Raw genomic sequence first — 21376 nt, 5'->3', positions numbered from 1 at the left:
AACATTATGTCTTAATTAATATTTAAAAATTATAAATAATTTTACTTCATTCAAATCTCTTCGTTTTCTTTTAATTTATTGGACATTTCCTATCATTATAATATAAAAATATAAAATAAAATTATATAATTATGTGATATATAAAATAAAATATTTTTTAATTGTGCACTTTTCTTATTTATAATTTTCCTTTTTTTCACGTATTATAATATATTTTAATTTATATTCAATATAATTTAATAATTTATAATACATAAGAACGAATATAATTTATAAATGCACAATGAAATTTATTGTTGACTTTTAATTATAGTTAATTCAGCTATTGGTAATTTAGTTTTTGTTAAATTAAATCGATAATAATGTAGTTAAAAATTAATAAAATAAATTATTAATAAATAAAATATTACATTTTTTATTTTAAATAATTAAAAAAATACTTGAAGTCAATTTAAAAAGTTTTAAATGTATAATCAATGGGTTTGTTTTTGTGATAATATTTTTAATACTACAAAACCTTAATCAAAATTGAATTAAAAAAATATATTAAAAGAAAAGAATGTTAGTAAGCTAATACAGATAATGATCTAAATTTTACATTCGATATAGAGTTGAACATTCAATTCAAATTGAATCAAACTGAATTAAGTTATTAAAATTAAATTAAACCAAACTCAATAAAAATAATCAAAATTTTTAAAACATAAAATTAAATTTAATCAAATTATTTTAAAAATTAAATTAAATTATCAAATTAAAATAATTTAATTCAATTTAAATTAAATAATACTCGCCCTTAATTATATTTCTTATATTCTGACGGTAATGCATAAAATAGCACATCTCATTAATTTGATTTTTATTCCAAGAAAAAAAAGAGAAAATTACAGTGCAATGCTGTTACATTGTTGCTCTGCTCCCAAAGAAACTTGGATAGGAAAGGGATAAAGAAGAAGAAGAAGAAGAAAATGATGATGATGACGACGACGACGCCTAATTCTCAGTCGTCATCGAAAGCCAAGAACCTATTCAACTGTCCTTGGCAATAGAAAAGGACCGTCAAAACGGCGCCGCACCAAATTTTTTTTTTCTTTTGTAATTCTTTTGTTGGCCTACGGTAGATCTAACGGAGACTAATATTTTTTTTTCGGTTTTCCTTCCCCTTCCTGGGGCAAATAAACCGTGAGTCTCGCTCTCTGCCTCTGTGTCTTTTGGACAAAAGCCATCCCACACTGATCAATAAGACTGCAACACTGAACATGCCACGGCTTGTGCCCAATGCCTCAACTTGGTCTTCACCTGCTGAGGATCATCCCCTGCACCATCCCACCATATATCATACTTATATACACCCATTTACATACACTACACTGATTAGAAATTCAAATCCTTTCAATTTTATGGGATGTAATTTGTTACCTGGGCTGCATATTTTCCAATCTGATTCACTAGTTGGGCTCCCAAACGACGAGGATCGCCTGCCTAGGGATGACGATGATGTGGACTCCCGGCTCTGTGGCGTGGATACTGGACTAGGTGAAAGCTGTCGGTTTACAGCAAAATAAAGATCAAGAGCCGGCAACGTGTTGCACAGTCCCTGCCCTTCTTCCTCATTGAACCCAAACCCAAGTTCTATACACCCTTTAAGCTCGTTCAAGTCCTCATCGGTCAAGTCGTCAGAGTCAATAGTTCCGTTCTTTCTTCGTTCTTGCATAAGAATCTGGCGACGCCGCTTCTCCCAAGCGATGTCCCGTCGAGTCTCGCACATGGACAGCTGTTTCGACAGTCGCTTCTTGTTCTTCCACATCGGAGGTGCCAATGGCATACCCTGCAACTCCTCCGACGTATCTGAATCGTGCAATGATGGTGATGATGATGAGGATGATAAAGATAAATTCTTGGCCATTGGCTCGTAATCCGTCATCCTAATATTAAACTATGATCAATGACTAATGTTGAAGGAAAGTAGAAACAACAAGGAGGAGGAGTATAGCCTCGTGGGGGAACCGAGGAACGCCGTGGCGTCGATATATAACTATTTGGTTGCAACTATATATAAAATTGATGAAAATGCATTGAACAGAAGGCGGCGTCGGCGGCGAAGAGGGAAAGCAGCCGTCGCGCCGCCAGCTGAGTGGTGGGAGTGTGGGATGGGGGCGGGGTAGGTATGGAGAGATCCTTAGAATGCTATGAAAATTATGAGAGATACGTATAAACTATTTTTTTTTTAAGTTTATTCGATGAGGAACACACACCACCCGACCTGGTCAAGCTAGAAGAACTCCGAGGGCTTTAATGGGTCTGTGGTGATGGTGATGAGCAAGAGGAAGAGAGTAGTTGCGGCAGTCGCGCACATCCGTTGGGTGGTCTGTTTACTCTTACACCATTCATTTGTAACTTCCCCATGTTAATTTTGGAAGGTTAGTTTTGGAGATTTTTGCTTATTTTGAGTTGGGTATATTCCTCCAATAAATGCCCTTTTTTTTTTTGTTCAAGCGCATGCTATGGTGTCTACCTTCCCAACATTAGGTTTTATTTAAACAGGAAAAAAATCTGTTATTTTGTCCTATTTTGTATGTATATGTAGATGATGAGCAATGCACACAGCCTTTTGCCAATTAGGATCCACTGTATGAATTTTCCTCCCTTCGGGTGGAAAGGATTTGAGAGCTTCTGGGGGCAGAAAAGATTTTGGTGTTTCATCCGGCAAATTTTTATTTAGAATCAATTTATTATGGACTTAAATAAAAATATTTGAGATTTATATATTTAATAAATAAATTTCATTATTTATAATAAATCAGATTTAAATAAAAAAATTCATTTCATTTACATTAAGTATTTGAAAATGAGAAACTCCAATTAATTATATTACTGGATTAGTAGATTTTGAGACAAATAGAATAATTAGTTATATATATATTCTCCATTCTTGCAGCAATTAATATATAATTTCGTTAAAAAAATAAAAAATTATATATAGAACTTTAATTAAGTGAAGAAAATTAAAGAAAATTGATGCACTCTATATAATTAATATATAATCCCAACAAAAATAAAGCTCATTTACATGACACTAAACACTCTTTAATCTCTATTTATGCAATAATACAAAGAAAGTACCCACTAGAGTAGCATGAATTATCTCGCTTGGATATAATTCCATGAGGGTCACTAAGTCCATTAAAAAATGTAAAATTTAGGGAGAAAACAAAACCATGCATGGATTATTCCAAAGTAAATGCAGGATATATACTTGATTATCTCAAGCACGAGTTCTTATTATATAAAGGCAAAGTTGGCTAAGCCATATATATAAGCTATCTTCTCTATATATATGTTCAATTTGAGTTGCCCAATCTTTAATTATATTGTTCAGTAATAACAGTTTGTTTGCATGGAAAACCTATATTATGTCTAGTTGTGTTTTATTTATTGATTTTTTAATATATGGTATGATATTAAAATTACATATCATTTTATTTAAAAAATTAATATATATATATATATATATATATATATATATGTATATGTATATGTATATGAAAGTCCTCCATAATGACTATATATTAATACGTTTCATCGTAAAGGTGATAAATAAAAATACTAAAGTATCTATTAAAGAAAATTAGTGAAAGTATCTTTGTTTTGGCTATTTTTTTCTGGGTTGTTATACATATTACTGAAATGAAACTGTATTTGACGACCATTTATTACTAACTTCACAAGCTAGTCAACTTGCATAATTGAAATTGCAGGCACAATATCCACTTAAAATAAAGAAGAATTCTTTTTTTTTTTGTTATATATATATAAACTAACGCGAAAATATTAGCTAAACATTGTTTCACTTAATTTTTTTAAGGATGATTTTGATTAGTTTAGTGTATAGAATAGGATAATACGCTTTAGTAATTAGTCTCTGATCCAGGCATTTCCAACTAGCAAAAAAAGAAAAAAAAAATACAAAAGAGCATAAAACTTTTCTCCATCTTTAATTTCTTGCCTGGATTGGTCCTCTCTGATCCAAGCATGAGTCTCCATGGATGATTAAAGTTGGCTTCGTCAGCTGTGAACACAAAAGAGACAAAATTAAAGCAACTTCAATTTTGTAAAGTTTCAGGCATACAAGAAAACTTTCTTTCCCCTTTTCCTGTGTGAAACGCTTCTTGGTTTTCCTGTAGGCCATGCTCTCCTTGTTCTTTATTCAACCATGAAAACTAATACCCACGTATTGCTTTTTCTATCTTGTGTTTCCATTCTTTTCAATGCCGTTTATGTGTCTAGTTCAAACGCGACAAATTCTTCGTTGTTGAACTGTGGATCTGAAAATGGAGGCACAGATGCTGATGGTCGAAAATGGAAGTGAGATGCCCAGTACCTTGTTGGGAATCATCCGCAAGCCAGAGCTAAATTCCAGGACTCTTAAATTCTTTCTGATGTTCCACTTATGGGTGCTAGAATTTTCGGATCTGAAGCAACATATAATCTCCCTATAAAGCCACAAACTCGACATTTTCTCAGGCTCTACTTTTATCCATCTGATTATGCTGGCCTCAATATCTCCAACTCCTACTTCTCAGTGATGGCAGCAGGGGTTACCCTCCTGAACAATTTCAGTGCTCCAATCACAGCCCAAGCCCTTACATTTGCTTACCTTGTTAAAGAGTATTCTTTGGCGGCTATAGATTCTGATACTCTCAACATCACCTTCAAGCCATCAGATAAAGCTGTAGATGGTTTTGCTTTTGTAAATGGTATTGAGGTAATACTGATCCCTGGTGATCTCCTTGGTTCAGGTTCAACGACAGGTTTTCCTGACAGCACTATTGATGCCAAGACGCTAATTTGGAGACCATGTATAGATTAAACGTCGCAGGCCAGTATATAGCTCCAAATAAAGACTCTGGTGGTCTTGTAAGAACCTGGTATAATGATGCCCCTTATTTATATGGTGCTGCAGTTGGGGTTAATATGGTGGCAAACAAAAGTGTTCCGATTAAGTATGCAGATTTGCCAGAGAATGCAGCTCCTGTAGATGTATACAAAACAGCAAGAGGCATGGGACCTGATTCGGCTATGAACTTGAAACTTAATTTGATATGGATGTTTCAGGTTGATGCCAATTTCCCATACATTTTTAGGTTCCATTTTTGCGAGTTTGAATTGACAAGAAGCAATCAGAAGGGCTTCAACATTTACATCATTAATCAAACTGCTCAGGGTGGCATGCAAGCAGCTGATATAATTGCTTGCACAGGACAAATTGGAAAACCAACATGCAAAGATTATATGATTTTAGTTAATGACAGGCAAGGCGATGAAAATAATCAGGTGGATTTTAACCCGTCAAACTTGCATAAGCCTGAATTTTATCATGCTACACTCAATGGATTAGAGATATTCCAGATAAGTGATCAAAGCAATAACTTGGCAGGCCCCAATCCTGAATTATCAGCAATGCTTACTAAGGATCTGGCTGAGGATAAACCAAAAACTTTTCAAAGTTCAGGCGTTGGGATTGAAGGAGCAGCTGGAGGAGCCGCAGGCTTTTGTGTGGTGGCTGCAGTATGCATTGCTGTCTACCAAAAGAAGAGGAGAGTCCCTAACGATAACGTTGAATCGCACACATCTAGCTGGTTGCCTCTCTATACCAACTCCCATAGTAGTGCCAGCAAATCAACAATCTCAGGGATGAGTACTACTAGTGGCCACCTTTCCACGTTGGCTCAGGGAAAAGCGACTAAAAATTTCAACCAATCTGATGTTATTGGCATTGGGAGTTTTGGAAAAGAGTACGTATAGAGGTATTATCAATAAAAAATGTGAAAGTGGCCATTAAAAATGTTAGTAATATGTCCTAGAGCATATCATTTAGTATGTATCTTGTACTTATTTTTTTATTAATAATAGGCATTTCCACTTTTTTATTTACATAATATATTTATGTGCAATAGAAAAGGTCCATTAATATTTTGTTAGAAATTCTATTCTTAAGTTGTTAAGAATATGAGTGACAGTATCTCTAACACAAAGTATCATAAATAGGTTCACAATCGAGAATACTTCATAATAAGGACATGACTTATCCAGAAAGATTGTATTCATGTTTGTTCCCAAGTTATTTATATGAGATATAAATAAGATGGAATGGTGAATCTCATGCCATATAACAAACATGATAGGCACTTATACATGATAAGTAGGCCGAACCAGTGACGCTTATGACAAACACATGGAGTTTACTATTGTCAATATATTGTCATAAATCATATTAGTGCATATAAATTTTAAACCTGAGATAGCACAGTTATCTTGTATATAGGTGGTTTGAGTTTGATACTGCTTTCATACTTGTATTGTGTATGGGTATATGGGCATGTGTTGGCTTCTACTAGTTATATATAAAGGTAGGTGTTGATCAAGATGTAATCTGTTCCTCTAAGTAAATAGGGATAAAATCCTATATTTATTTAATTGTTCTTGATGTTTCAAGTTTCTGGCCAGGACAGATAGATTTATTCAGAAAAGAATTTCTGATGAGAAAATCTTTTTAATCAAGAACTGGAATTAAAAGAGAACATAATATTCATAGTAAATGGGGTTTGACATAAACCATGACTCCAGCTTGAGTTAGAATTTTGTAACAGAGAGATTCTAGTACATGGTAACATATAATAATAGGTTCATTTAAGGTAAACCTTATTACTAATTGGGTGGCCATGGCATGCTATGCTAAGTGTTAATCATGGTCTATGAGATGCATAAAATGATTTAGAGTAATCATTTATGGTAAGAAAGAGTTCTGATGATATTAAGAGTTGATATCATCTCTCATTGCCAATTAATGATGAGCCTAGTAAGTCACACACATGCACAAGTTATCACCTAATTAAATATGATTTAATTAATTAATTAAAGAGTTTAATTGATTAATTAAATAGGTTTGGTTTGCAATTAAATTGCAAAGTCCCTAGCATGACTTGAAACCAAATCTAAATTATTGGATGTACAGTATAAGTTAAATTTATATTTAAAGTGTTTAAATATGAATTTAATTAATGAGAAATTAATTAATAAAAATTAATTAATTGATTTATATTTGATATAAATTGATTAGAAGAAGAGAAATAATTATTTTGGGTTGAGAACTCAAAATTAAGACATAGGGGCATTTTGGTTATTTTACAGGGTGACATGTAGCACCATGAGATGGTGATACATGGCACTACACATAAGCTTGCCAAATATTTTTTAATCATGTAAGATGATTAAAATTAAGATTAAATATAGGTTTAACACTTAGCACAATTTGATTGGGTCAATTAAACCTAGAACCAATCAGAGGATGACATGTGGTAAGGATTTTATGTATTGGCCTACCTATATAAGTGTTGTTATGAAAAGAAAACAATATAACTAGCAACTGATATCCTTGGTGCCGCCACCCAAGAGGCTCTCCCTTCTCTTCATCTTCTTCTCTCATCTATTCCAAGAGATTAGCAAATAATCTCTTGAATTGAAAATGCTAGAAATTGTTTCTAGTGTCCTGTTTACATCTTTAATCTCTTAAAAGGCAAAACTTGATTTTCTAATTAATAGAAAAAGCTTTAGAAGCTGTTCAAGAGCTGTCATAGGTGAACTTAGTATGGACAAGCTAGAGGGACAACATCTGATATCCTGAAGACGCATCCGAAAGGCACAAATACACTGCAGTGCATCAAGAGGTTAGTGTATTTATTCTTGATTTAATCTAGGGTTCTAAAATTAATCTGATTAATTTTAAAATCTTAAACGGCAAATGCAGATCCAAAAACATATTAAAAGTATTTTAATATGTTGTTTATCATTGAAATCAAATAGATAAATATAAATCTTGCATGATGCACGTGACCCTAGGTGAAAATTTTTTTAATTCAATGGTATAAACTTGTGTTTTTTATGCTTCTGCTCCTTCAATTGGTATCAGAGCCACTATATTTGCTATTTAGATTGTTGATTATATGATTTAATTGTGTATTTAAGATCATAAGATGATTTATCCATTGCTGGTTGCAATGGATATGTGGCGGCATGCTTGATGAACTCTAACATGGTGTGCATGGTTTGGGCTTCATGGGTGGTGCAAGGTTTGGCTTTTTAATTCTGCAGTTGTTGTATGATCTAAGGCCTATCCTATGACTAATTAAAGTGTTTAATTAGTAGTTTTAATCACACAATTAAATTTTGATTCAAATCAAAATTTTAAAAAATTATTTGAATGTGATTCAAATCTGAATTTTAAAAGTTATTTGAATATGATTCAAATCTAAATTTTTAAAGTTGTTTGTATCATATTTAAATCTGATTTTTTAAGTTATTTGAATAATATTCAAATTTGAATTTTTAAAAATTGTTTGAATGTGATTCAAATCTGATTTTTAAAAATTGTTTGAATGTGATTCAAATCTGATTTTTAAAAATTGTTTGAATGTGATTCAAATCTGAATTTTTAAGGTTGTTTGAATGTAATTCAAATCTGAATTTTTAAATTTGTTTGAATCATATTCAAATCTGGATTTTTAAGTTGAATATGAGATATTTAATTTAATTTAAGTATGTATATTTTATTTAATTGTTAAATAGTGATATGCATGATGGATGATCATGGACTATAAAAGACCAATATGATTGGATTTATTCTTTTATGTTTCTTTGGGATTGTAATTTAAATTAATTTATTTTGGGGCATCTATTATTAAGGTTGTAATAATTTTTGGGTTGTAATTTCATTTATTTAAGTTCTTGTAAACTCGCCTTGGTATGCCAAGGATTACTATGTAATTGGATTGCAAGAAGTTCAAGGAGGTCAAGAGCATTGGTGGGACCAGTGGGAGAAATTCAAGATCAAGTGTTGATTATGTACTCTTTCAGCAACTCTTGTAAAATGAATGAATGAAATACACCTAGGAATGCCTTGATTCAATTCTTGGTGGCTCAGAATTGAATCCCTTAGAAAGTCCATGATCATACCATATTTACTGCGTATCCATGAATGCATGAGATGTATGGGAATATATGCAATTATATGATATATGCATGCTAAATGGATAATATGCAAAGTGAGACCTTAATAGTAATTAGGATGACTATAAAATCTTTCAAACAAATGATTAAGTTTGAAATGCTATAATTAAATTAATTATAACATGGGCCTTCCATTGGGGCAATTATTTTAAGAAATTTTAAATAGTTGCATAAGATGCAATTAATTTAAGAGATTTTCTTAAGAATAATTGTTAAGCATGAGATGTTGTAAATATGTAAATGGTTTGGTGGCCAATATTGGATGTACTTGAGGACATTAAAATTATTTGCATAATTACTGGCTCAATGGGATCAACTTAACTAATGCAAGATAAGTCAATAATGGATGTACCTGAGATTTTGAGCATTAGGGGCTAGGTAAAGGATTGAACCTCACATGAGATGTGATGGGCAAGGAGTTGCTCACTTATAGTTTATTGTAATTCCAATAATGGATGTACCTGAAGATGATCAATAGAATTATAAGAATTCAATCACCCACTAAAAATCCATCCAACTAGGATTTCCGTTTTCTACTTTAAAAGTGTAGGATTCGCTAAGTTAGTGGGAGGACCAATTTGATTAAAAGACCATAATCATTTTGGTTAATTACATGATACATTTACTAATTAATCTGGTTATTTTCTGCAGTTAATTTTCTTATAATAATGAGCACAGAACAACCACCACCATCCAATATTCTTGCAAGTATACTTGATCGCAATAGGTTGATAGGACCTAATCTGTTTGATTAGCTAAGAAATTTGAAATTTGTCCTAAACCTTGAATATATAGGATATGTTCTAGATTCAAATGTTCCTGGTCCCTTACCTCCAAAGGCCACTCAAGAGGATCATGAAACTTTGGACAAGTAGAAGGAGCATGATATGAGAGCTAAGTGTTACATGCTTGTTTCCATGAGTAATGAGTTACAAAAGCAGTATGAGAACATGCAGGGTGTGAGTGAGATCCTCCTTCACCTACAAGAGTTGTATGGTGAGCATAGCAGGAATGCTAGGTATGAGATATCTAGACAGCTATTCTGCATGAGGATGTCTGAGGGATAGAATGTTGGGGATCATGTCCACAAGATGATTCGACTAATTGAGCAGCTGGAACATTTTGATTTCAACATGGATTTTCAACTACAGACGAATTTGATCCTTTAGTCTCTTCCTGAGTCTTTTGGGAATTTTGTGACAAATTTTCATATAACTAAACAGGAATACACCTTAGCTGGTTTACTCAACATGCTGGTTATTGCCTAAAAGAACATGCCGGGCAATAAAGGAAAAAAGGTAGCTTTGATTGCATCTTTTTCTACTAGAAAATCCAACAAGAAGAGGGGCAATAAGAAAAAGAAACCTCAGATTCCTAGTCTTTCCAAGAAAATAGCTAAATAGAAAGAGAAGACTAAAGCTGATGGAGGCAAAGAAAAGTGTTTCCACTGCCAGAAGGATGGGCACTGGAAAAGAAACTGCCCAAAGCATCTTGCTTCTCTGAAGGACAAGCAGGATACACCTTCGGAAGGTATGTCCATATCTTGTTATTTTGATTCTGATGATACTCATAGTTCATCTACAGCCTGGATTTTAGATACTGGTGTCAATTCTCACATTTCTAATGATATGCAGGAACTAGCAAATAGTAGCAGCTTGCATTCTCGAAATGTTAGACTTCGGATTGGCAATGGCTCAACTGTTGAAGCTTTAACCATAGGATCTAAATCTTTTTATATGTCTGGATATATTTTGTGTTTGGATAATATTTTATATATATCTGATGCTTTTAAGAACATCATTTCTATATCTAGTTTGACTAGAAATGGCTATGAATTTCAGTTCACAGATGATGTTTGTAATATTTATTTTGGAAATAAATATGTTGGTTCGGGTTATATGAATGATGGTCTTTATTATTTGGATAATAATGACAAACACAAAATGAATGCAAGTGATTTAAATAAATGCAATACCATGGTGAAAACCAACTCTAGTTCAAAATATATTTGGCACTTAAGGTTATGTCATGTTGCAGAAGATAGGATTGCAAAACTGGAGAAAATGGGGATTCTATCCTCATTGGGCTCTGAGCCTACTCCAACTTGTGAATCTTACCTTCAGGGCAAAATGACTAGATCACTCTTTGTTGGACAAGGGCTGAGGACTGAAAATATTTTGGAGCTAATACATAGTGATGTATGTGGTCCATTTAAGAAAATGGCTAGAGGTGATTTTCATTACTTTATTACCTTTACTGATGATAAATCAAGGTTTGGGTATTTGTATTTGATGAAATACAAACATGAATCCTTTGAAAAGTTCAAAGAATTTAAATCTGAAGTAGAAAATCAAACAGGAAAGAGTATTAAAGCTCTTCGATCAGATCATGAAGGTGAATATTTGAGTACTGAATTTGATGAATACTTAAGAGAACACGGCATTGTTTCCCAGCTGACTCCTCCAGGAATACCACAGCTGAATGATGTATCTAAAAGGAGAAATTATACCCTATTGGATATGGTATGTAGTATGATGAGCTATACTGATATGCCAATCTCCTTTTGGGGATTTGCATTAGAATCAGCTTTGTATATTCTGAATAGTATTCCATCAAAATTAGTTTCTTCTACACCTTATGAGATATGGCATGGAAGAAAACCAAGTCTTAAGCATGTTAAGATTTGGGGTTGTCCAGCTTATATCAAAAAGCTGAACACTGATAAATTGGAAACCAAATCAGAAAAGGGTCGATTTGTTGGATATCCAAAAGATAGTTTTGGATATTATTTTTATTTGCCTACATCACAAAAGGTTATGGTAAGTAGAGATGCCACATTTCTTGAACAATAGTTTGTTTAAGAAGGAGGCAAAGGAAGGCAAATAGAGTTAGAATTGAAGAATTCTGACCAACCAACAGATCAGATGGATATAGATCCATCTAGTCAACCTACAACCGTTGATGAAATATCTACAACTATTCCTCATAGAACAACCAGGGTATCTCACCCACCAGTGAGATATGGTTTCCTTTATGAAGAAGAACAAGAGTTGTCTACTCATGAAGAAGTAGATCATGGAGATGATCCACTTACCTATGAAGAAGCTATATCAGATATAGACTTTTCAAAATAGATTGATGCTATGAAATCCGAAATTGATTCCATGTATAAGAATTAAGTTTGGGATCTTGTTGACTCACCTGAAGGTATTGTACCTATAGGGAACAAATGGGTTTTCAAGAAGAAAATTGGTTCTGATGGAAAGGTAGAGACCTATAAGGCAAGGCTAGTAGTGAAAGGGTTTCGCCAAAGGTAAGGAATCGACAATGAGGAGACTTTCTCTCCTGTTGTCATGTTTAAATCAATTAGAATTCTATTAGCAATAGCTGCATACTATGATTATGAGATTTGGCAAATAGATATCAAAATAGCTTTTCTCAATGAATACATTGAAGAAAACATTTTTATGGAATAACCTAGGGGTTTTGAATCCTAAGATGGTTCCAAGGTATGCAAGCTAAAGCGATCCATTTATGGGTTGAAGCAAGTTTCGAGGAGTTGGAACATTCATTTGGATGAAGCCATTAAATCATTTGGTTTTATCAAAAATGAGAATGAGCCATGTGTATAAAAGAAGGTTAGTGACAATGCTATCACTTTCCTTGTCTTATATGTGGATGATATACTGTTGATGGGTAATGACACAGGTATGTTGATAACTGTAAAGGTATGGTTGTCAAATATATTCTCCATGAAAGACTTAGGAGAGGTAACCTATATTCTTGGGATTCACATCTATAGAGATAGAGCGAAAAGAATAATTGATTTATCCCAAAGTCTATACTTGAAAAAGGTGTTAAAGAGGTTCAACATGCTTGATTCCAAGAGAGAATTGTTACCAGTGAGATATGGTATCCACCTTTCTAAAGAGATGTCTCTAAAGACACCTAAAGAAAGAGATAAGATGGCCAGGATTCCATATACTTCGGCTATTGGAAGTTTAATGTATGCAATGTTGTGTACTAAGCCGGATATCGCATATGCTGTTAGTTTGACTAGCAGGTATCAATCCAATCTAGGTTTGGAACACTGGATAGCTGTCAAGAATATCCTTAAGTACTTGAGAAGAACTAAGAATTTATTCTTGATCTATGGAGGTGGAGACTTGCAATTGGATGGTTATACTAATTCTGATTTTCAATCAGATATCGATGATAGAAAGTCTATCTCTGGATATGTGTTCATTTGTAATGGAGGTGCAGTCAGTTGGAAGAGTTCCAAATAGAGCACGACTGCAGATTCCACTACAGAGGCTGAGTATATTGCTGCATCAGATGCTGCAAAGGAAGCTGTTTGAATAAAGAAGTTCGTGACAGAACTTGCAGTAGTTCCTTCCATTGAGTCAGCAGTTCCAGTACACTGTGACAATAATGGAGCAGTCATATAGGCTAAGGAACCAAGGTCTCACTAGAAATCCAAACACATAGAAATGTGCTACCACATTATCAGAGAAATAGTTGGACGAGGTGATGTAGCCATGCAGAAAATAGCATCAGCTGAAAATTCAACTGATCCATTCACTAAGTCTATGTCACAGACTCAGCTAGACCGACATCTTAAGAAGATGGGTCTAAGATATTGTAATGAATGGCTCTAGTGTTAGTGGGAGATTGTTAGTAGTATGCCCTAGAGCATATCATTTAGTATGTATCTTGTACATATTTTTTTTTATTAATAATAGGCATTTTCACTTTTCCATTTACATAATATATTTATGTATAATAGAAAAGATCCATTGATATTTTGTTAGAAATTCTATTCTTAAGTTGTTAAGAATATGAGTGACAGTATCTCTAGCACAAAGTATCATAAATAGGTTCACAATCGAGGATACTTCATAATAAGGACATAACTTATCCAGAAATATTGTATTCATGTTTGTTCCCAAGTTATTTATATGAGATACAAATAAGATGGAATGGTGAGTCTCATGCCATATAACAAACATGATAGGCACTTATACATGATAAGTAGGCCGAACCAGTGACGCTTATGACAAGCACATGTAGTTTACTCTTGTCAATGTATTGTCATAAATCATATTAGTGTATATAATCTTTAGACCTGAGATAGCATAGTTATCTTGTATATAGGTGGTTTGAGTTTGATACTGCTTTCATACTTGTACTGTGTATGGGTATATGGGCATGTGTTGGCTCCTACTAGTTATATATGGAGGTAAGTGTTGATCAAGATGGAATCTATTCCTCTAAGTAAATAGGGATAAAATCCTATGTTCATTTAATTATTCTTGATGTTTTAAGTTCCTGGCCAAGACAGATAGATTTATTCAGAAAAGAATTTCTGATGAGAAAATCTTTTTAATCAAGAACTGGAATTAAAAGAGAACATAATATTCATAGCAAATGGGGTTTGACATAAATCATGACTCCAGCTTGAGTTGGGATTTTGTAACAGAGAGATTCTAGTGCATGGTAACATATGATAATAGGTTCATTTAAGGTAAATCTTATTACTAATTGGGTGGCCATGGCATGCTATGCTAGGTGTTAACCATGGTCTATGAGGTGCATAAAATGATTTAGAGTAATCATTTATGGTAAGAAAGAGTTCTGATGATATTAAGAGTTGATATCATATCTCATTGCCAATTAGTGATGAGCCTAGTAAGTCACACATATGCACAAGTTATCACCTAATTAAATATAATTTAATTAATTAATTAAAGAGTTTAATTGATTAATTAAATAGGTTTAGTTTGCAATTAGATTGTAAAGTCCCTAGCATGACTTGAAACTAAATCTAGGTTATTGGATGTACAGTATAAGTTAAATTTATATTTAAAGTGTTTAAATATGAATTTAATTAATGAGAAATTAATTAATAAAGATTAATTAATTGATTTATATTTGATACAAATTGATTAGAAGAAGAGAAATAATTATTTTGGGTTGAAAACTCAAAATTAAGACACAGGAGTATTTTGATCATTTCACAGGGTGACATGTGCCACTATGAGATGGTGACACATGGTCTCATGGTGCCACATGTCACCACATATAAGCTTGCCAAATATTTTTTAATCATGTAAGATGATTAAAATTAAGATTCAATATAAGTTTGACACTTGGCACAATGTGATTGGGTCAATTAAATCTAGAACCAATCAGAGGGTGACATGTGGCAAGGGCTTTATGTGTTGACCTACTTATATAAGTGTTGTTATGAAAAGAAAACAATATAACGAGCTGCTGATATCCTTGGTACCTCCACCGAAGAGGCTCTCCCATCTCTTCATCTTCTTCTCTCATCTATTCCAAAAGATTAGCAAACAATCTCTTGAATTGAAAATACTAGAAATTGTTTCTAGTATCCTGTTTACATCTTTAATCTCTTAAAAGGCAAAACTTAATTTTCTAATTAATAGAAAAAACTTTAGAAGCTAGTCAAGGGCTGCTATAGGTGAACTTGGTGTGGACAAGTTAGAGAGACAACATCTGGTATCCTAAAGACACATCCGAAAGGCACAAATACAATGTAGTGCATCAAGAGGTTAGTGTATTTATTCTTGATCTAATCTAGTGTTCTAAAATTAATCTGATTAATTTTAAAATCTTAAATGGCAAATACAGATCCAAAAACATATTAAAAGTGTTTTAATATATTGTTTATCATTGATATCAAATAGATAAAAATAAATCTTGCATTATGCATGTGAGTCTAGATGAAAATTTTTTGAATTTAATGGTATAAACTTATATTTTTCATGCTTTCGCTCTTTCAAAAAGGTCAAACCCAGAATCTGAACAAGGAGTTAATGAGTTCCGAACTGATATCGAGATGCATTCAAAGTCGAGACACAAGCATCTGGTCTCATCAATTGGTTTCTGCGAGGAAAACAAGGAGATGTGCTTAGTTTATGACTATATGGCACTTGGAACTCTGAGAGAGCATCTATACAATACCAAGAGACCAAAGCTTTCATTGAAGCAAAGACTAGAGATACGCATTGGAGCAGCTAGAGGACTTCATTATCTTCACACAGAAGCTCATTACACAATCATTCACAGATATGTTAAGACCACAAACATTCTTTTAAAAGAAAATTGTGTTGCCAAGGTTTCTGATTTTGGGCTCTCGAAAACCGGTCCTAATCTAGACAAGGGCCATGTTAGCACTGTGGTTAAGGGTAGCTTTGGTTACTTGGATCCTGAGTATTTCAAGAGACAACAACTGACTGAAAAATCTGATGTTTACTCATTTGGAGTTGTCCTTTTTGAAGTACTGTGTGCAAGGCCTGCTCTAAATCCAAACCTTCCGAAGGAACAAGTTTGTCTTGCTGATTGGGCTCTCCATTGCCAACGGAAAGGCTTTCTTGAGGACATTATTGATCCTCACATCAAGGGAAAAATCAATCCTGAATGCCTGAAGAAGTTTGCGGAAACAGCTGAGAAATGCTTGGATGATTCAGGAACAGAACGACCCACCATGGGTGATGTTTTATGGAATCTGGAATTTGCTCTCCAATTACAAGAAAATTCTGAGGGTTCAAGGCACAGTGCACAAGTTGAGGGTGGTGACACTTCAGGAGAGGGTCCTGGAAACAATTATGAAACGGGCCTGGATTCTAATGACTCCGGTGAAATCTTCTTTCAAATTGTCAAATCCAAAAGGGAGATGAAGATTAACTTTCCAGGTAATTGCTGTGAGATTGGAATGGAAACTATGAAACTCAAGAATATAAAAACCAATTTTTCTTGGTTACTCAAGAAGGTGATTGCTTGTTCCTTGTATTGAATGTTTATTGGATTTTAGTGCTGTTTAATTCATACAAACTTGTATACTGCATAGGCAGAGTCAAATTCATCAAGCTTGGTGAACTAGAACCATTTTGTTCAGATTCTTTGCTTCAATTTACATGAATAAATAGCTCACTTTTTTAATGTGATTTTTCTATCCTATTCTGATTCATATATGAACAAAGAAGATAAGGGAAGAAAAAATGGCATTTCTGAGAGTACGCAAAGATTAGTTTACAATATCAGTCAATTAGTGCCATTCAATCAAACTGTGATAATCATGAGAACCCACTTTTCAATATTATGATTAATCTTATCCCTTGATTTTCTATTCAAATTTTATTATTAAATAGACAAGTATGACAGAACTAAAAAGAAAGTCATTAGTTGCGTATTGGGTATTTGTAGAATTGATTGCTCAATTTCTAGAAGCTGAATAATTGGATTAGCACACACAAAAATTGCAGAATTTTCCAATATATCCTACAGGTTTAGTGGACGATTAGTCATCAAATTGCATAATCTCTAAGGCAGGCAAACATTTCATGTTGAATTATTGGTAAAAACATGCTACTTTTCTTTGTCCAATATGTCATTTCACTTGCTAAAAACTAATTAACTGATGAAAAATTTAACATCTCAGATGCTCTTGTTATGGGACACTGTCTATCATTTGAAATGACTCCAGGATTTTCTTGATTAATTTAATAATTTGAAGATTTCCACTAAAGTCAATAATAATAATAACAAATAAGAATACAATGTATTAACAACAAGAAATTCTTTTAAATAATTTAATTATTTTTATTTATTTATTAAATTATACTTATGATCATGAGTATTTTCAAGTCTCAACAGAACTGAAAGATAAGAAAGGGAAATTTCCATCCTTATCAATTGAACTAAATTAAACTAAAAAAAATAATTTTTCAATAATTAATTTAATTTAATTATTATAAATGTAGATATTTTTAACTAATTTTATTGTTGCGAATAATTTTAAAATTAAAAAGGGTAAACACATATATCATCTACTAATTAATTTATAGTGATTGTTTAGTGGAAAGTATCATTAAAGGCTGCATAGATTTCCAAATTATCAGCATACAATTGGACAAATATAATACTAATGAAGACTCCATTTAAGAACAAATCAACATTTGAGGGCTAATGGGGTCAGTAGTGACAATGATGGGTTAAGAGCTGAGCCTTTAACAAGCCAACTATCAAATTGCAACTTCACAAGTGCTGCCAAAGTCTTAAAAAAATGAATCCAATCCTAATATTTTTATATTTTCTATTAATTTAAGTTAAGAAAAGAAGTGTGTGTTTACTCCACATGTGACATCAGAATCCAGTTCAATATGCCAAGTGCCCACTAAAATAGGTTTCAATACCAACTTGATTTTAATGATTTTAATAATTAAAATATTTGTGTTAATTTAATTAATATATTTTAATTAAGATTTATTTAATACTCATTAATATTTATTTAATATACTTTACTAACATAAAAAAATTATATTTTTAATGACATTTTAGAGTAAAAATTATTTTAAAAAATATTTTTTTAATAATAGCGAGAAAAAAATTATAAAATAATGATAAGGGAAGGTATAAGAAGGAGCAGGCAATAATAATGTGACATTAGTGTATTAGGGATTTTAGGTATAAATTTTATGAGCAACAAAATTGGGAGAAACAGAGAGAATCTCTGTTGAGGTCAACTGTATGCTGACACTGTCCCCACCACAAACCCTAATTTTCACTGGTAATTGGTAAACACTAACAGACAACCAAAGCTCTGCATTTTCCTCGGGACAAGTGTCTAATACCTTATCGACGTGGCACTTATCTTTGCCGTCAATTTCCACAAAGGGTTTCTTGGGATGTCCCCTATCCAGAGTGGAATTTTGGGCCCACCTTTCCCTAACACTTTTGACAAAGTATCAACCGTTCCTATGGATTAAATATAGAAAAAAAATAAAATTTATTTTTATCATTAAATAAAAATGAAAGTATAAAGTTGAAAAAGAGCAAAAATAAAGGAAGTATAACTGTGTCTTTTGGTAGGACCCATCTTAGGATCTTTGACAGAGACGTCTGTTTCATTTTTTCTCTCTGCCACTGAACAGAGCTCTCTCTCTCTCTCTCTCTCTCTCTCTCTCTCTGTTGGATTCTTTTGCTTTTTTTTTTTTATTTTTTTTTATTTTGATGTGTTTATGATGTTTTTGAGTTAAAGAGAGACTTTGTTTTCTTTTGAGCCATTTTAACAAATCCCAGAACGAGAGCTCGAGTCTTCTCTTTCACACTATGGTATAGTCTTTATAGGATATCATTTATAAAAATTTAACAAAATTTTGTCTTTGTTATGTGTTTTTCTCTTTGCCTTCTTTGTTTTAGTTCCTTTGAAAATTGGCTAATTATGTTATCTGGGTAATCTTTTGATTTCAGTATGAAGCCTTGCAGTCTCACTCTGCTTCTGTTTTGACAACATTTTGATGGTGCAAATATATTGAGTTTTGACCAATACCGATTTGGGTATATGCCATTTATGGAAATGGTTTTCTGGATATTTTGTTCTTGTGCTGGTACTCTGAGTCTTTGAGCTGTCTTCGTGATGCACTTGGTTTTAGGGGTTTATAAGGGTTTTAACCATTGAAGATAAATTCTTTTGAGTTTTGGGTGAGTATGGAGGAGATTGAGGAAGCAAACAAGGCAGCTGTTGAGAGCTGCCACAAAGTTGTGGACCTCCTTTGCAAACCCAGAGATCAAGTTCTGTCTAGGAACTTGATGATGGAAACTGGAGAGGCTGTGTCTAAGTTTAAGAGAGTGTTGTCTCTTCTGAGCACTAGTTTTGGTCATGGAAGAGTGAGAAAGCTGAAGAAGTTTAGATCATCTTTGCCTCAAAGCATCTTCCTAGATAGCCCCAATTGCAGAACAATTTTGGCACCAAAGCCCCTCCAAATGGTGCCTGCTAATTTTCTTGAAACCCCACTTACTGAAATGGATTCCAAGTCTAAATCTTGTATGCAACCTACCCAGATATCTTTTCTTGAGAACCCAGTGCTTGAAATGAACTCAAATGCTAGGCCTCCTCTCCAAAATGCCCAAATAAAACCATCACAACACTACCAGTTCCTTCAACAACAGCAGCAAATACAGAGGATGCAGTTTCAGCAGCAGCAACAATTGAAATATCAAGCCGATATGATGTACTCCAGGAGTAACAGTGGGATTAACCTTAAATTTGATGGGTCTGCTTGTACACAAGCCATGTCATCAACAAGATCATTCATATCATCTCTGAGCATGGATGGTACTGTGGCTAACTTTAATGGAGATTCATTCCATTTGATCGGTGTGCCTCAGTCATCAGATCATATCTCACAACGGACAAAGAGAAGGTGTTCTGGTAGAGGGGAAGATGGCAGTGTGAAATGTGGGAGTACTGGTAAATGTCATTGTTCAAAGAGAAGGTCAGACTCAAATCTCTATCTCATTTTCTAATTCTCGTATTTTATGCTTATGCTGATATAAATTACCTTTATTTTCTGTTTCTAGGAAACTGAGGGTGAAGAGATCCATAAAGGTGCCTGCTATTAGTAACAAAGTTGCAGATATTCCTCCTGACGAGTATTCATGGAGGAAATATGGCCAAAAGCCAATTAAGGGCTCTCCACATCCTAGGTATTTACATAATTAAAGCTTTACTATTAACATGCTCCTATGGTTTAATTTTTCATGTTCTTGGATTGCTCTTATGCGTGTCAATGATGAGTTTACCTACCTTAAGTAGTTGCTTAGTTGCATAAATATAAATGTGCAATTCATATTAACAGAGACGTGTTGTAATTTTGATGATGTTGACCTGGACATGAGCTTTCTGCAAATCTTTATTTTGCTGAGAATAGTGCATGCTACAAGTCTTAATTGGTTAGGTAACCAAGTTTTTGTGGTTCTCTTGAAATAATTTTATTGGTGGTTTATTTGCCTCGAAATAGGGCTCGAACTTGAGATCTCACAGTAGTAGTGTAGTATTATTGAGCTAAAACTCATTGATTGAAACAAATTTTTTAATGCAGGGGATATTACAAATGTAGCAGTCTGAGAGGTTGCCCAGCCAGGAAGCATGTTGAGAGATGCCTGGAAGATCCTTCGATGCTAATTGTCACTTATGAAGGTGAGCACAATCATACCAGATTACTCTCATCACAATCTGCTTACACATGAAACTTAGAAGATATCTTCATCTGAACTTACCCCAAGAACTCAAATTTCCAAATGTTTCAAATCCAACAGAAACTGGTTGCTCTTTATTTGTGAATTACTACTGTATATAGTATGTGATTCGAATCTGAGACTAGAATGATGGGGCAGATACATGGTTAATTGAGAGGGGTTAGTCTGGTTTGAGCTGCTCTTATATAGAATAGGGTTTAAAAATTGTAAACTTGTGCTTCCTTAAATATCCAAGTTATATTTCTTC

General features: G+C 33.3%; 2 protein-coding genes and 1 pseudogene across 3 annotated transcripts; 2 read left to right on the top strand and 1 right to left on the bottom strand.

The window, feature by feature from the left end:
- Positions 1–843: 843 nt before the first annotated feature.
- Positions 844–2482, bottom strand: LOC131168904 (uncharacterized). Its single transcript, XM_058144475.1, has 2 exons — positions 1420–2482; positions 844–1316 (listed from the first exon to the last, which is right to left on the bottom strand). The coding sequence occupies exons 1-2, from the start codon at positions 1922–1924 to the stop codon at positions 1237–1239; spliced, it is 585 nt and encodes a 194-aa protein (XP_058000458.1). The 5' UTR covers positions 1925–2482; the 3' UTR covers positions 844–1236.
- Positions 2483–4154: 1672 nt separating this feature from the next.
- On the top strand, positions 4155–16967 carry LOC131178556 (receptor-like protein kinase ANXUR1; annotated as a pseudogene).
- A 2095-nt stretch (positions 16968–19062) lies between these two features.
- Positions 19063–21376, top strand: LOC110662552 (probable WRKY transcription factor 74). Of its 2 annotated transcripts, XM_021821556.2 has the most exons (4): positions 19063–19203; positions 19342–20366; positions 20452–20577; positions 20973–21376. In XM_021821556.2, the coding sequence occupies exons 2-4, from the start codon at positions 19579–19581 to the stop codon at positions 21118–21120; spliced, it is 1062 nt and encodes a 353-aa protein (XP_021677248.1). In that variant the 5' UTR covers positions 19063–19203; positions 19342–19578; the 3' UTR covers positions 21121–21376. The 2 variants fall into 2 exon arrangements, with proteins under 2 accessions (XP_021677248.1, XP_058000457.1); XM_058144474.1 differs by lacking the exon at positions 19063–19203 and having other exon boundaries at positions 19226–20366.

This window comes from Hevea brasiliensis, chromosome 3 (genome assembly GCF_030052815.1).
Source record: "Hevea brasiliensis isolate MT/VB/25A 57/8 chromosome 3, ASM3005281v1, whole genome shotgun sequence".
Classification (NCBI taxonomy): Eukaryota; Viridiplantae; Streptophyta; class Magnoliopsida; order Malpighiales; family Euphorbiaceae; genus Hevea; species Hevea brasiliensis.
The sequence above is the reverse complement of the archived record's forward strand: the minus strand, read 5'-3'. Positions and strand labels throughout refer to the sequence as shown.

Bases quoted from the DNA above. Each gene is read 5' to 3' on its own strand.
- LOC131168904 (XM_058144475.1), bottom strand. From the start codon at position 1,924: ATGACGGATTACGAGCCAATGGCCAAGAATTTATCTTTATCATCCTCA. The intron at 1,317-1,419 runs GTAACAAATTAC...GGGATGGTGCAG, and splicing joins TTGGAAAATATGCAGCCCAG to GGGATGATCCTCAGCAGGTG.
- LOC110662552 (XM_021821556.2), top strand. From the start codon at position 19,579: ATGGAGGAGATTGAGGAAGCAAACAAGGCAGCTGTTGAGAGCTGCCAC. The intron at 20,367-20,451 runs GTCAGACTCAAA...TTCTGTTTCTAG, and splicing joins TGTCATTGTTCAAAGAGAAG to GAAACTGAGGGTGAAGAGAT. The intron at 20,578-20,972 runs GTATTTACATAA...TTTTTAATGCAG, and splicing joins AAGGGCTCTCCACATCCTAG to GGGATATTACAAATGTAGCA.